Source organism: Falco biarmicus, chromosome 2 (assembly GCF_023638135.1).
Source record: "Falco biarmicus isolate bFalBia1 chromosome 2, bFalBia1.pri, whole genome shotgun sequence".
NCBI classification, from domain to species: Eukaryota; Metazoa; Chordata; class Aves; order Falconiformes; family Falconidae; genus Falco; species Falco biarmicus.
The window spans coordinates 108,970,264-108,987,104 of record NC_079289.1 but is presented as its reverse complement, the minus strand read 5'-3'; the positions used below and the strand labels follow the sequence as shown (position 1 = coordinate 108,987,104).

At 37.6% G+C, this 16,841-nt stretch overlaps 1 protein-coding gene across 11 annotated transcripts in view; it reads right to left on the bottom strand.

The window, feature by feature from the left end:
* ROBO2 (roundabout guidance receptor 2) overlaps window positions 1–16,841 on the bottom strand; it is a 482,707-nt gene that overhangs the window by 99,876 nt on the left and 365,990 nt on the right. For all 11 annotated transcript variants that reach the window (XM_056328409.1, XM_056328413.1, XM_056328411.1 and 8 more), the window contains 2 exons: window positions 7,336–7,460; window positions 2,587–2,758 (listed from right to left, as the gene is read on the bottom strand). In XM_056328409.1, coding sequence (XP_056184384.1) covers window positions 2,587–2,758; window positions 7,336–7,460 — 297 coding nt within the window. The remainder of the gene's footprint in view (window positions 1–2,586; window positions 2,759–7,335; window positions 7,461–16,841) is intronic.

Here is a 16,841-nt window from a genome sequence, read left to right as displayed (position 1 = left end):
TTCCAGATGTGCATTAGAGTGGATTATATGATAGCCTTTCAAGAAAATACAAGATTTGAATTTCAAATATACTGAAGGCTCTCAGCACAGTCCATAATCAGCAAAATTATCACTCAACTCAGCACATTTCATCACAGCTAGTAATCTCTTCTCATGTGAACACTTGAGTTAAAAATATTTCCAGTAAAGACTTGTAAGTGCAAAAATGTAACAACTGAAACACTGCTATATATGGTATAATTAAGCACTTGTTTTTCTGTACATGACATATGTTTTCATTCTGTATTGGAACTTCAATTGGATCTAAATTACTCTGGATCAAACAAAAATGTGTTCAAAATGAAAAAGATGGCTCGCCACTATTATTAAATCATTAACCAAACAGAAAAATTCTGGGCTAGGAAGTAAAACTGAAATCACCAGCCAAAAACTAGAACACTAATGCTTAAGTCTATAGCTAGCATGCACAGTGTTTATCTTTTATTATATTTTTAAAACCATTAGATTACATTCCCCTACTGATAAAAAACATTAGCTTCCGTAACTTCTGCTCAGCATCAACCAAAACAGCTTATTCAGACATTTATGGTTAACTTCCTAACTGAAAGCAATTAAAAAAATATCTGTGATCTAATGAGACATTTATTTTTATAATCTCAGTTCCACGATGTTGTTTTGGCACTTTTCTTCTGACCTCACCTGCCCTTTGACTTAAGGATGTAATGTTATTTCTATAAAGCAACCTTGTATTATTTCATAATGATCATGCTGACAGTGGGTTCTGGAAAGCATTTGAAGAACACAGGCCTGGCATCCCTTGAGCAGCCGAGCCATCAGATAACGCTACCTCTAGCAACATGGAATGCGCACCACCTTTAATCAGAATTAATTGTAGACGAGTTTGGGTTTTAGCAGGGACACTTGACTTGTTAAATAAACTAACAAAAATTCCAAAGAGGTCGACTAGGATTTTTTATTTTTTTTACCCACACAAGAAAGAGTTAAAGATGGACCACAGGCCTTGTCTGTCAAAAGGAAGAAATTCTCATCACTGCTATCCTTGAAACTGATTTGATCCACTCAGCCCCTGTTGCAGTAAATCTGTACAGCATCAGCAGGTGCAACCATTAACAGCTCAATGTCCTCTTAGCCAATGTTTGTGTGGGCTATTTATTCCAGTCACAGTCATGGCACTGAATCAGGCAGCACTATGGACAGATATTAAAAAATACTGCCTTTCCATTAATTTTAAATGACCTTTTAATCTACATTTAAATTTGAACTGAATGAAAATGCATCATTTTGTCATAGACCATGAGAGAAAGGACTTAAAAATATTGCAGAGCGAAGGTTAGCCTTTAGTCTCCAGAAACTACTTTACAGAAAAGCAATGTGCTTGTAAAGATGCAAGGATAAGGTAGAAATTATCTCCCCTTGTCATAAAAATATAGACAGCTTTTGGAAAACAAAGAAAAGGCATCAAATTAATGCTCAAACCTCTATAACATGAGCCTGAACCTCTCTACCTGTCACTTGTGATGAATATGCTCTTGTGAAAAACTGGATTATTCAGAATTAGACATCTTTTCAAACTTTCATGGTGCAGGCAGGTCTCTAAGGGAACAGTAAAAGTAGACCTTTGCATATAACAACAGTTTTAATGGCAAAAATTCATCAAAGTCTGTCAGGAGATATTTAGTGTGTCAGTTAAGATAAGGAATAATGATGCTCGGGAATGCCACAATCTCCTAGTATAAGAGGAATTCTGTTGTTTTCTTCACTGACATTAAAGGATGTAAACTGCCTTCTATCCACAATGGGATGAAGAAGGATATCAACAGGATTCCTGACATATGAAAAAGATTCATGTTTGTAGGTAGAGTAAGGTAAACTTCAAGACAGGGTAAATTTCAACCCCAAAATCTTGAAATGGAAAACATAAAGATAGATCATGTAGTGCTCTTCCTTTCCTGAAAACTCTTCTCTACCTACATATTTCCATGGCTCTTTTAACACCAAACCATACTGAGAAATTCTTGGAACATAGCTGCGAGAGGTAGGTGCCTTATTCACAAGAGTGAGTAAAAGGCTACATGTTGTAGCTGTTCTAAACTAACAGTACTCCAGTAAGTTCAAGGCAACTGGTTTGATTCAATTAAGCTAAGGACACATCTCCTAATTAGCTGCCTATGGCAATACTGAGGACTGGTGGGAACTAAGACGCATTTTTCTGCACCCCAGTTCACTGCTTTAATCACAAACCTACACTTTCTTCACAATGTTTTTTTTTGCAGTCCTGTCTTAGCTCTAGTGAACCAAGCAGCATCCTTTCCCACCAAGCCTATTCTAAGCTGGCTTGTCCCTTGCTTGCATTGTTAAGGATCTCCAGAGAGCAAGCAAAAGGCAAACTAGACTTCGATGCCTTTTTGGTACTATAAAGAATTGCACAGAGACCCTTATTCATTGTGTTTTCTGTAGAAACTTGTCCACTTACTTGTATGAATTATGTGACCTCCTATGCCTTTATTTACACTGCTTTTAAAATACTTTTGACAGGAAAAGACAATAGGAATTTCTATAGCTCACCATCAGTAACCTCCAGCTGAGCCTTTGCTAAAATGCTTCCAGCAACCGTCAGTGCTTGACAAATGTAGTAGCCTGCATCGGACCGCTGAATGTTGGTAATAGTGAGGTCTCCGGTTGGTGACACTGAATATCTGCTGTTGGGTTGGAGAGGCTGGTTTGGGAAGAGTAGATTCTGCAAAGACAATTAATCTCACATCAATTCAAACCACAAAAGCACCGCTTTTCCCTCAGCTAGAGACACAACGATTTTTCCTAAAAAGCACTACAAACTAGAAGAAAAAGTAAGTATGGTTATGACTTTATGAACGCATCGAGCTAGCTTTCCGTGCCTTGGGCAACTTGCAGTTTAAATTAGAAACAGCCCTTCGACAGCACACAGTGGTGTGTTCTGGCTGGGGGTAGAGGCGATGAAAATTTTTCCAACAATCACACTTGAGTAATTTATATTTGTGACACATTCATCTTCATTCTGAATGCAATTGTAATAATGTACTTAGTTGCCTATTAAATCAGGAGGACACATTACTACAGTAAACATTAGGAAACTAGCAGAAAGAATTGAAACCTGGAGACTTGAGGGAGCACAGCACTATTGTTTGGCTGGGAATATGTTCTGGGCAAAAGCAAAAGTAAGAGTGCAGCACTGAAGGAAAGCTGGGAGGAAGATACAAACAGGTCATAAAGTAGGAGAAGCTGGCATAGCATGAGAGCTTAAAGGAGAGGGAAAAGGAAATGAAAACAGATATACGAAATGAGGAAAGCAGCACGGAGCCTTGAGGGTGAAAAGAAAGGGTATAAATCTGATGTGGAAATCATCAGAGAGAAAAAATAATTTCATGTAGGATAAGACATCAGTTAGCACAAAACAAGGAGATTAGCTTTTGCCTTCAGGCTGGATTGGAGAAAATAGAGATGTCAATAAGAATAACTGGAATGGATGTAGTAGTCATTGCATATGATGGAGAACTGAATCAATCAATAACACAGAAAAGGACCAAAAAGGTTTTAGTGGTGAGGGCTGTGTTTTCAAGGAAAAACTTATACCATCTTACACAGCTCTTGATCTGAATAAAAAAGGAGCAGGAAAAGGGAGGCAATGTGAACAGAAAGGTCAGGAGCATTGCCCAATGAGACAGAAAGGGGAACAGATTAAACAATAATTAAACAACAGTAATTCCAGGGAAATAGGATCTGGCTTTTATGTCAACTCAACTGTCCTCTACAAAAAAACCAGTTGTTTGCATCAGGAATATCCCAAAACACTGTTACCACGCTGTGAAAAGCTTTCAGTCATTACTGCAGCTCTGTATAACTCTGGTGTTCTTTCTAATGAGAACTCCCTACTAACTTTTAGGCTTGTCTATATGGGCTGAAAATAAAATCTAAAAGTAGAGTAAGGTATTAAATGATTTTTTTGTAGATCTGTTTCTTTAGCAGTAGTCCTGAATGGTTTACAAAAAAATTATTTGGAACTGACAAGCAACAAACTTGGATTTTAAAAAATTCTGCTTTGAAGTGAAGCTCTCACCTTTCTCTGGTTTTGGCAACGCAAGGAGAGATATGCTTTAAATGAGATCTGACACTCCAAATATCCTTATAACTGTATTAACCTACTAGGCTACTTGTCACCCTAGGGTGAGTCTTTTCCCTTACCCCCTTTCAGTGTCAATGTTCAAGAAACTTTTCACAACATATTTTTCCTCAAAAATCAATATGCACCCAGTAAACATGTCAGATCCAGTAAGAAAAGGAGTGTGAAAATTATGAAGCAATTTCAGGCTACAGGGCTAAGTGGGTCTCAAGAAATTATCCTGTTTTCTGAATTGCTTGAAAACTTGCAGAATGACCTCTGCCTGGCACAGATACCTACTGATTCAGGGTATTACAAAGACTCCACTAAATTTTATGAGAAAGAGAATGCTGATATGTCTGAGCTTGACTCCATTTATCAGTAATTATACAAAGTGTAAAAAGAAACACAACATACAATACAGTGCAAGGATAAAGCTCCTAATTCTTAAGAGGGAAAAGATCCAGAATTCTCTTTATCACTGCATTGGAAAGGGGAGGCTACCCTTCTGATCTTCAGCATGAGCTTGTTTGTTCTGGAGAGGTACCACATCCCAGTGAATATTCCAAACATCAGGAGGAGTTCATCAGTCTCATTACTCCTCCCTTCAAAGACCAGATAAGTATGAATTATAACTTATCCTAAATTACCGTACAACCCCTTTTTAAATGTTTTTACAATTTCACTGGTTTAAATTAGCTGTCAGGTTGCTCATCTGGGTACAGTGGTGGCCTGCTGGGTTGCAAACAGGGGGACCAGAGTCATCCCTGATATCATACCACTTAATTTCTCCCAAGGAAGAATTCAATCCAGAGTCTAAAGGTTACACACACCCTACCCTGGTGCATTTCATTGGTGGGCGGCTGTTAGGCTCTGGGGAAAAGGCTACCGAGTACAAAGGACCAGCTGTTTATGCACAAGCTAGCACAAAAGATGACTCAGGAGGGAACAGGTCCTCTCCCTTCCAGCTGGTTGTGCTCAGAAACACAGGATTGGGAAATGGGTTCACAATGAAAAATGCCCTACAATTACTGGAGTGGGCTAACGTGACTACATAACCTTACTCTGAACACTAACAGTGGTGCTGCAAACCGTTTCTTGAGCAAAAGCAGAAGCAAGCCTTATAAAGCCAAGCAACAACTCATAGCCAGGCATGTAAAGGTGCAAAGTCACGTAATTTGGCCAAAATACCATGCAGTATGTATGTGGAAATTCACCTATTCCATGGCATCTCATGGCAAAACCTGGCAAGTTGTATACCAAGACAGCAACACTAACCTGTGCTACTTCACTGATGCTCAGTTAAGATTAACATGAGGGTGTAGTGAATCATGTTGAGCTATGTTTCCAGGTTTGATTATAAACCATGTAGGTATCAATTTTTATGTTGCATTTATTTGCCAAAAAAGACCATTCTAACCCTCAGGGATCTGGTTCTCAATATGGCAATTAATTTTCCAGGTTTGTAATTAAACAGCTTCAACATGGTACAATCAGTAGGTAATAACATTCAATTAAAGACACAAGATGCATTTTCACCTTAAAATGTTTTTACCCTTGAAGTGATACCAATGGAAGAGGATAAAATAGAGTATTAACACTTTTCAATTACGCTAAATGACTTTAATCCTGCAAATGATGTCCTACTTTAATTAGAAGCTCTTCTCTTTATTACAGCATGATGGATGTCCACTTTATTAGATTCAAGTGTGACACTATAAGCTCACTTTACATAAACATTACCATGTTATTAAAATGCTCTACAAGGAAGGGTTTTGAAATGTTTGCTAGCACATGAGTACTTCCTACTTTAATTTCAATATGCTATTCTACTTTCCCCGTGGAACAATTTTCACCTTAGTGAGACTCACAATACTGTGCTTTTCTAGGATGTGATCCATGGAGGCTAGATCTAAAGTTCTCCAAATAATTCACTGGAAGAAACAGACCAAAGATTAAGCTTACACTCATAAAGTAATAGTGCTGTGCCTTTGTAAACCACGAATGCAGCAGAGCAGAAAATGCTGTCAGCCTTGGTCCTGTTATTCTGGACCAGTTATCTGACCTCATGAGAAAGTGAAGCAGAAGCAGGTGGGGCAGAGCGAGAGATCGGCGGTTCACTTCTTATCTCACGTTTTAACTGAGCTGGTACATACAATGCGTCCAGATTAGACAAAAGGCACATCTGTGCTGCACAGCACAGTGTGGATATTTGATTTAACTGACAGATCACTGTATGGGAGAAAGTAGCACAGGTCTCTGAAAAGACTAATTTAGCCAATGGAGAAGAGTAGACAGTGCAGATACATAAACAGACGTAGACATGACAGGTTTCATCAGGGAGCTGCAGAAGGCACTGTCCTTGGGCATCCATTCACCCCTTTTAATCTTTTCTCAGGTGCAAAAGAGAATATGGCACACAGTTTACAGTGTTCAAATTTAAAATGCTAACGTGAACTGCATGTGGAAAGTGAGAAGGCCTGACTTCTGCTGTAACGTCATGCCAGTACAGCAACAGCAGCAAAAAAATGTTACAGCATGACATTCAGATATTAACCTATAGAATTTAGTATTGGCTGATGGCAACATTGATGCTACATCAGAAGTTTTGCTTTCAAAAAATGTCAGTAAGGATCAGGGAAATATTTGCAAAATGAGATTTGGAAACTTCCTGAGACAATTTTACTGAAGAAAGCATCTGCATGTTCAAAACCTGTATCTGTATGCACTATGAGAATATGCCGATGCAAATCAGCTTGCTAGATATATATCTGCTTGATCATGTCTAGACAGGTTGTGAACTGTAATTACTGACTCTGATTAGTTAAAAATTGAGTCATACCTTTTTTATCTACTATGTTTGTCTCATCCACCTGTTTGTTGGGGGCTTCAGAATGAAAAGTCTTTAAGATATATACTGTTGTTTTCTATACATTTATACAGTACCTAGCACAAGTTTCACCAGCTTAAATGGCCTCTGAGTTTTTCACCATTTTATATTAAAAAAAAACACAAACCAGCAACAAAAATGTCAATAGAGAATAGTGACAGTTTAAAAGACAAATTCCTGTGAAAGATTAAAAGAATTTGTGAAAGGTAATATAAATAATTCTCTTTAAAAATTAACAATATAACTATTTAGAAAGGCTTGAAAGACTTACAGGATGCTTACAACTTACCTGGCTTCCTTCTTTTTGCCAGAAAACAGCTGGCTGGGGATTTCCTTTAGTTTCACAAGGAAAAGTCACTGTTCGACCCTGGGCTACAATCTGGTCTCGTGGTCTCACCACAAACTGTGGGGGAGCTACAATGTAAGAAAAATCATGGTGTAAATTTAGGATATTTTTCAAGGGGGAGATGAGGAATATTGAAGGAAAAAGACAACATTATGGAGGTTTGTTTTATGCCAGAGGACATAACACCAGAAACATTAATTAGTAGAGACAGAACTAATAGATAAACAAAAACAACAACAGCAACAAAAAGAGCCGCAATATCGGTATGTGATATCCCCAGTTGTAAAAATAATAAAAAACAACAAAGGAAAGAAACATTACAATTATACATGCTAGAGTAAATTCTGATGACAATAAATGCTAAGGAGAAGCAGTCAGGTGTTTATGATGCCGGCTCTGGATGTATCCTACCTTTCTGGGCAGATAACAGCACTCTCACACCCTTTATGCTTCACAGAGCTTGTTGTGCTCTGCGTGTTGTGCTGGAGCTATCGTGCATTGCAAGGTGTGAATTAGGGTATACAGACTGCCTTTTTCAGTCTACCCCTCTAGACTTTTACAAATGATTGAGAAAGGAGAGGAAGGTCTGGATGGCAGAAGGACAGAATTTCAAGAGCTCCCGCACTTCTCTTTGGGGTAGTGTGGTCAAGAATGGAGTGGGAAGGAGAACTTGCTGTAAAAAGAATGGTTGGTAAAACAACACAAACTTGGGAGATCCAGATTTCAGCTTGTATAAAGACAAGAAAGAAGCAAGAGTTGAAGAGGTAGTGGGCAGCGGTGAGTGGTGAGTAAGAAGAAATAGGTATTCCAGGAGATCAGGAAGAGACAAGGAAAAGAAAAAAGAAGAAAGCTGAGTTAAACAAGAAAGAACCAGGACTGGCTATGTTTTCAAGTAGATGGCATTAACAGTGTTCAGACATAGGGGATCAGGATGCACAGTCAGATGGGAAAAAATTCTAAAAGAGAGGTGTAGTTTGACTTGTCTGGGGGTATTGATGGACAATAGAGTCAATGCTTGGTGGGAACAAGAAGGGAGATTAAAGGTGTCGATGTGCAGAAGGAAAGTGAGGAAGAAGCAGTGCTGGAAGATTTCAGAGAAAAAACTCGACAACAGCAACTATGTTGAGCATGATGTTATAAAGCAAATGACTTTTCTATGCATGACATGCAAACCCTCCAGTCTTGGTTCAATATTGAAATTCACTGGAACTGGATTTATACTATTTGGCATATCTTACAAATGTAAGCAGTATCTCCAAATATTGTCATCAAAAGACTAGCTAACTTTTGGGGCAGGCTGAAGAAGGGAGAAATAGTAAAAATATACCCTGACATTCATTTTTTTCTATTCCACTATCGGTTTGGTGGTTGTGGAGAGGGATGGTTTAGGAGCACTAAGCTTTTAGGTAAACAGAATTTAAGTGTTTTAGAAAACCACATTTTCACCATTATAATTACAAACTATTTAATTAGGCATGAAGAGCAATCAAGACCCAACTTCCGATTACACCTGCTGACAGCAGAGACGCAAATCTGCTAACTGTACAGAAATGTATGCAGATCTGTTTGTTGGTTTTTTTTTTTTTAATGTCTTTCTTTTGCAAAAAGAGACAAGGAAAAGAGGCAAGAAGTAAGGCTGTAGCTCAGTCTGGATAATCTAAATGGCATGAACTGACCCTGCTGCTCTGTTCTCTCCGTGCCCCACACCAAGTCCTCTCCAGCATTTGTCACGCTAGGTGAACAGAAGATCTGTGGCCTTATAGTTGCTAGTTTCGACTTTCAAAAGACTCCAGTTAAAAATGATGTATGGTTATGCAAGGATACCTTTTCTAGCTTTTCTCCACAGCCATAATTACTAGAAATTCACTATAAAAAGAAATAAATTAATTGGAGCTTTTATTTAAATATAATCTTTTGATCTCACAACCAGCTGGTTTTATTGGTCACTATGTTAATCAAAGCACAAACCCAAGTCCTTCAGCCAGCCTATTTAATATCATAATTTTAAAGAACATGAAAAAAATCACTTTTGAAAAATAAAACCTTGCATGTGTTTTTTTAAATTTATTCAAAGACAGGGTTCTGTAATGAAGGAAACCCCCATTTTTTCCCAGTTTGTTATCAGATTCAGCTATAGCTTTGCTTATGGACAACCTCTGATAAAAATGACATTGTTTACAGCATTCAAACAATGCTTTCACCATATCATTTTATCTGTCAACTTCTTGTTGAATAATGGAAATTGAAAACTGAAAGTAACAGTTAATAATTGCAGGGGTAACTCTTGGTCAAGTGTAAGCACCAGAGCAGAGCAGTAAGGCTGCCATTATCCCCAGAGAATGCAACGTGACCCTGCTCAGGGACAGCAAAGCTTCTTTGACAAAATAAGCACTTGGGCTTTTCAAATTTCCTAAAAAGAGAGCTCATTATCTTCATTTATAGATGCTGTGTATAAAGATAGATAAATATTATCACTCCCATTTTGCAGAAAGGTTAACTGAGATCATGACTTGCTCAAAGCCCAGCTTCAGTGGAATGTTGGACAAAAGCTAATATAAGCCAATATTGCTTCTCTCCAAGCAGGTGAATTTTTTAAACATTCTGAAAAGGTACAGTTAAAGGAATAACAGAAGGCTTAATATGCTTCGCTGTTAAAGTTATGTAGTTCTTTAATGCTTAATTCAAACTAAACATTAAGGTCATTAGAAGAATCCATTGAAAAAAGCTGTTATGATGCAGCAAACCGAGTGTTGTGCCTATCAGACTATTACCCTTTACTGTTTCAGATGTAACATTAACTGGATTGGAATAAACAGAGTGGAAAAACTCTTGCTTAATTGACATTTGAAAGTCAAAGACAATGGCTCTAAAAGGAAATATATTGCTTGGATTCCAGGGAACTAGGCAAAAATATGAAAAAAGAACAATTAAGGCCATAGGCCTAGTATACTTCTATAGAAACTTATTTTCTTTTTTCTTTTTCTTTTTTTTTTTTTTTTTTTAAGAAATTTAAATAGTACACAGTAAATTAGATTTGATTTCTGGCAAATTATGCTTTGATACTGCATTCAGCAAGCGCTGGCTTCAATCAATGTCACGCTAAAGCTCTGTTATGCTAATAGCCGCTTGTGAGGCTGAGCGGGATGATATGGAAATCAGATGGTTGAACATGAATAGAAAGCATAGGCCATGTACAAGGGGGCTTTAAGATGAGGGGATGGGGGGACCCTAAGGTTAATCACATCATGTTCAGAACTGGTTTTACAGCACAGAACAGTATTCTACTGCAAGAATTAAAATGGAGATAGAAAAGCATAAGCAGCAGTGAGCATTAGTTATGTTGTTCAAAAACAGAACGCATTCTGTTGCACTCTTTCTAGATGTTGTTTTATGCATGACTGAATGGATCCTCTATTCGATTAATAAATGTATATGAAGGTAGCCTCTGCTCAAGTGCTAAAGAGCTTTTGGTTTTTTTATTAAAAAAAAAAAAGCAGCAGCAGATACCGCAAATTATTTCAAAGGGATTTCTCAAATCTTCTCCAATCTTAATAATTAACAGACTCTCTAATCTGGCTGGATTGCATTCAGTTCTTTCCCTGTAGTGTCACTGAACATTAAAGGTTATGCTGAGTCACCAGGAGCTGATAAAGATGCTGATGTGGAGAAGCTTGACTGAGAAAGTGAGTTCATCCCCTCTAGGTGAACTCTGTCACCTGATAAGAAATGTGGCAGAAGACTCAGTAGGGGAAAATTACCACAGAAAAATGTGGATTTATAGCAAAAAGTAAACTGATCCCGTATCAAATACTAGCAACATTTTCTTCCAGTGACTCAGTTCTCTAAGCTGATCTTGTGAGTTGTGGTTCACATTGAATTCCATGATCCTAAGGGAATTTTATTATCTTGTTCACAGCACCTCCCCCAGCCCAGGGGCCCTGGGGTTCATACATTATATTGTTGTGATTTTAATTAAAAGTAGGTATTGTAGCAAGTTTTAGTTCAGTATTGCTACCACAAGCAGAAATGGAACTGTAAGCACAGCAACTAATATCAGTGGGATTTTTATTGGTGTTACTTGAGGTTTTTCTAAACATCTTCAATTACCTAAGGCAGCAACTATGAGACCAAACTCATTTTACATAATTAAAACAATTTTCAGATAATGAAAATTTTACTAATCTTTTAATTACATGCACTTAGATAAAATGTCCTCCTATACCATAGCATATGAGACTTTATTTAAAGCTCACTGAAGCTGGTAGAAATTCTGCTATTGGCTTATGTGGTCTTTGGATCAAAATAATATATTACAGGGAAAGAGTGACAGCAACAAATTTTAAAGGGCTTAAATTACAGATTTGACAACCTTTAATTACACCTAATTTCAGATGATAGTGAACTGCAAATGAAATTCATTGTGTAGATTACTTAGGCAAGCTAAAGTGATAAAGATTAGTGCTTCATTTTAAACTGGAATTGTTTATTATCCATGAACATATTTTTGTGACTTGTTCAAAGAGGGCAAGGGGAAAGATGCTGATTTGCAAATGTTCTTAGAAAACTCCGATAATGTTCACTGACAGGGGAAAAAGCTTTGAGGAACAAGTAGAAACACACTGGCTGGTAAAGCACCAAGATTCTGTAAGACTCTGTTCTGCTTCTAGCACAGAAGAAACAGTAAACCAAGCTAATATTCCCTCCTACAGTCTTTTTCAGCATTGTGCATTAGCAGTAATAAATTAATTTCATAATAATCCTTTGAACAATCAAAGTTACACCTGGTACAATACTCAGTAGCTTTGCCTGGAAGCAAGAGTCAGGGTGACTTCAAAGACTTGAAACTGGGTATCTCTATGCTCCTCTCAAACCCTTACTGCAGTGACAATATTTATGTGGCCATTTCAGCCCCACCTTTGTGTGCCACTGGTTAAATCAGCCTAGAAGTCCTGGTAGATACTGGACTTTTGGATGCTTTTGTGATACAAATGTAGAAAAAACCTGTAAGGCCCTACTTACATACCTTGCTGTAGCAACATTTGCCCTTTGCATGGCATGAGCTGCCAAAAAGTGCAGACATAAAAGTCTAGGCATTTTGAAAGATGTTTTACAAGGCTACTATTGCTGATGGAGCAGATAGAGGAAAACAGAAAATATGTCCAGCTCATACACTGGAAACCTGGGCTGAGTCAACAGTTCTTTCCTCAGAAGTTCAGATCTTCTTAATGGGGAGTGAAAGTGATGTGTGGTTCTTAGGACACAAAGTTATTAGTGCACTATTAACTATGACCAATGATAAATCAAGGGTGTAGCCTCTGACACAGGAGCCATTAGAGACGTCTGAGAGGATGACAGCTTAGGCCTATTATTAATTCAGATAATTCTTATCAGGAATAAACTAATGGAAGTTACAGATGGTCATTTTCTTTAAAGTGAAGACTTCTCAGTCTTACGGTATGGTCCAGTGATTAGGTGTATTCACAGACAGGGAAGGGAGTAACCTTTTAGCACATGAGCTACAACAGAGTTGCCTGGGAAATGAGTCTCCTTTTTGACTCTGCCATGAATATCAGGTTAGCACAGGATCCTGTAACTATTCCCTAATATGTACGAATGCAGTTGGACTTTGAAGCAAGTGCATAGATCTTATTTTGTGGACATTTTGTTTTTCCTTTAACAATGTTCTCTTCTTTGTTCATTTAGAGTGTTCTCTTCCTTCCATGATTTCTTCTTTACATGGAGGGTTCCGCCAATAAAAATGAGGGTAGGTTGTGGGGATCAGTGATTTATGAAGCCCTTCACTAGACCCATGATGTTATATGAAAATGACACAGGTGGAGGTGGCGAAGTAGGTACTTGGTTTGGATTCTTCTGAAAAGCAGCTTCCCATAGCCTAGGGGAATATCAGTAATCCATAGTTTGGATACCATCTTTAACATTGACACTGCTTCAAAATTCTTATACGTCCTGCACCAATAAATCGAATACACAAAATCAGAAGCACAAGAGGCAAGCAGGGAGAACTTTTAGCAGGGTGAATGAAAGGAAGCACTGGGGGAGAGAAGCCAGGCTACAATGGGGCTGAGATAGAGAGCAGGGGGAGGTGAGGTTTCAGCAGGTTTATTAGCAAGACCAGTTCTGCTGTAAATGTCCTTCAGGCTGCTCCCATATCATGGAAAGTGAGACATTCCTTTTGTTTTGTTTTGTTTTGTTTGCTGTTTTCAGATGAGCCATGTAAAAACACAACAGTGTGTAAAGATCACACTGCAACCATTTGAGAATGCTAAGTCTTCCTTCGTACCTAGACTAATTGTTCTAATCTTCAATTTAAATTCAGGTTCTGAATGTCACATATAACAACATTTTGTTCCTTCAGTTGTTCTGAAACACTGAAGCAGATAATCTCTGAAAGCATGGAAGCATAAGCATTTTTTTTCTTTCCTTGCAAGAGGTGAAAGAAATCTAAAGAATCAATAAATAAAAAACACTAACTGTCCTTTATATTTTGACACATAAAAATCTCTCTTTTATCCCTGGATGACCTAAAAGAAAGATGTGGTATAAATCTGCATGTGGAAAAAAGAGATGTGAGGTAAACAATAATGAAAAAGCAGGTTTGACTTATGTTAAAAGTTTGCAATTTCAATTAGCATAACTGCCAAATCTGCATTTATCATTTTTATAATAAAAGTTGAAGCACAAACAGAAGAAAAAAAATACTACCAATGATTTGATCTTCCTTCTTCCCTAGGACTAATGTCAATAAACAAAATCGTGAGAATAATTATAAAAGAATCCTGCACAGCAGAAAAGAATGGCATCTCTCCCCCATCCCCATTTCCAGTGCTCTGAGTTCAGCAGCAGCACTCTTCCTGCCCCCCTCCTCCTGTTTGGTTTACAATGCATTTAAATATTAATTTTAAATATCTGGTCTGAATTTCATCTCAGCACTAGACTGTAGCCTGCTCTTGTTTAATCATACATCTCTATGTTATTGTATCTTGTTCATTCACCTGTTTTAAGCGGCTCCTGCACCTTACTGATGTTCTTGGAAAATCCCTTCCAGAAAGTCCTTCACGTAGTTTTGGTGCATCTAAGAATAGGTAGCACTGATTTTGTCTGCCCAATAACTTATATTACTCAGGACTTTCTCTAACCTAGACAAAGGTTGTTGGGTTTTTTTCTTTTCTTTTTCCTCAAGTGTCCGAGATTTAGGGTCTAAGTTTTGCTCAGGCCAGATAGAAAAGATGTGCTTTCCTGAATTCTTAACACTTTAGCTCACTTGCTAATATAAACTGTATCATTAGGGGACGGCTTATGCTACTATGCCATCTTTAAGTTTAGCAAACAAAACAAATCATGCCAACAAAAAGACATGTAACTTGCCATGATTCCTTTTGTCATGGGAGATAGCAGGAGGGTTTGCTGGTAATGTGTTTAAAAGAGAGAAGCATACCCCTGGCTGATACAGTAAGATTTCATCAAAATAATAAGTGTAATCTGGCTATCTCCTTCAAAAAACCATGAATTCACATGCTGAAGAAAAGAGCTAAGGAGATGATGAGGAAAGAGCCTGGACAGGGTAATAGGCTACATCTACAGTGAGAAAGATGACAAGTTCTTGGTTTGTTTACCCTTGAGAATAAAAAAGGCTGAGAGAAGATAATGTGCTCAGTTTGAGCCACTGTTAAGTGAAGAGAGGAAAAGGAGTGAGAAAAAAAAAATATGCTGACTGACAATGCCAGCATTTAAGGAATGGGGCAGACAATAGTTTCGCTGTTAAATAATACTGAGATCATATCCAAACTGTAATGGGGGTAGCAGTAACTGTGCAAAGAAGGTGAAGGGAAAAGTAAATGGAATAATGTACTTATTTCCACGTTCCTCTTGAAGGAAATGTGATTTCTCCTTTTAGAAAAGGCCTTTCTCATACTGCAGTTTTCAAAGACTTATGGAGAGACTCAGAATCCACTCAAGTAAGAAAAAGTTCCCACTGATTTGAGCATGCTTCAGCAAAATTAAAAAAGTTTTATACATTGCATTTCTTAAAACTTTCCCAAGCTAGAGTTCAGCAATAATAAAAAAAAATATTAAAAAAACAAAGAGGCTTGATCACTTCCTGCACTTGCTATAGCTGGGTTTTCTCTAAGAGAAGCAGTGTGAGTACTGGCACACATACTGGGTGCCATAGTGGAATGAACCAGGATGTCACAGGATGACATACTAAAACTTCAAGTACATATACTGCCATCTTTCACACTTATCATTGAAAAAGAATCCCCTATCAGGTCTTCTGTGTTTCTGTTCTGATCACTATCTGGCATACCCAAGAAGATTTGAAGCAGCTGGAAAGGAAGCCCAGTTTTGTGGACCAGCACTTAAATGCTTGGTGGTTAATGTGCTCTGCGGCCACTTGCAGAGCCATTCTTGTTGGAAATGTTATATTCCTATGATATCTGAAGTCATAGTAGGATTCAAGCTTAAGTTCAGCTAGTGGACTTTCGCCAAAGTAGAAATGGTAAGGACCTGAGGATTTTTAGACTGGTCTTTAAAATACTAAGAAATGTCAGAGCAAGTCTGCTAAATTTTTTAATCTCTTAGTGGTGTAGAAAGAAATCTGAACTTCATTCAATGGCAAGTTTTTCTCTTTAATCTGAAGAAATTACCTATTTTTAAAAAAAGAATTTGCATTACTTGTTCACTCAAAGGAAGAAACAAATCCAAAAACCCTAACGTCCACTAGTGTCCTTACACTCGTCTGAAAAGTTCTGTAGGTGGTAGCAGCAAGCACAGACGACACACCATATTTTGATATAGATTTGAGATTTCTGCCACTGAAAGATGGCACCATAGAGCCAAGCATGACCTCATCTCTTCTGTCAAACACCAATTGCCATTACTGATATTTTATAAATCCTCAGTGTCTCAAGTGAAGGTGATATAGTCATGAATACACTAAAAATAAAAGCATTCACTCTATATAGATTTTCCTTGCAAGAGTCAGAGTGGAGAAAAATAAAGAGCTCTTTCTCACTTACCAATCTGAACCATCTGAACAGTATAATTTCTAGTCATAACACCTAATACAACTTTGTTTAAAATACAGCCCTTTCTATTTTATGTTTCATGCTGCACCACTGTTAATAGACCATTAAGTCATGCCAGGCTGATTTATGTCATGAAAACTTCCCAGAGCAGAGTGAAATGCATCATACAGTCACATTGCATTTAAATGTGAATAGATAATATTTAGTTAAGATGAAATTTTGAAAATTCGTGGCAGATGTCTTATCTGTTTCTCTCTTCTCTAACATGGTAGGGAAGTGAAGTTTTTGTAACTTGGTTGTTGTCCCTTTACTTCCTTAGTTAATTTCAAATACTTAATTTCTATACAGGTGGCAAAAGTATCTGTTATTTGCTGCATGTCACTTCTTTCTGGGAAGATGAGT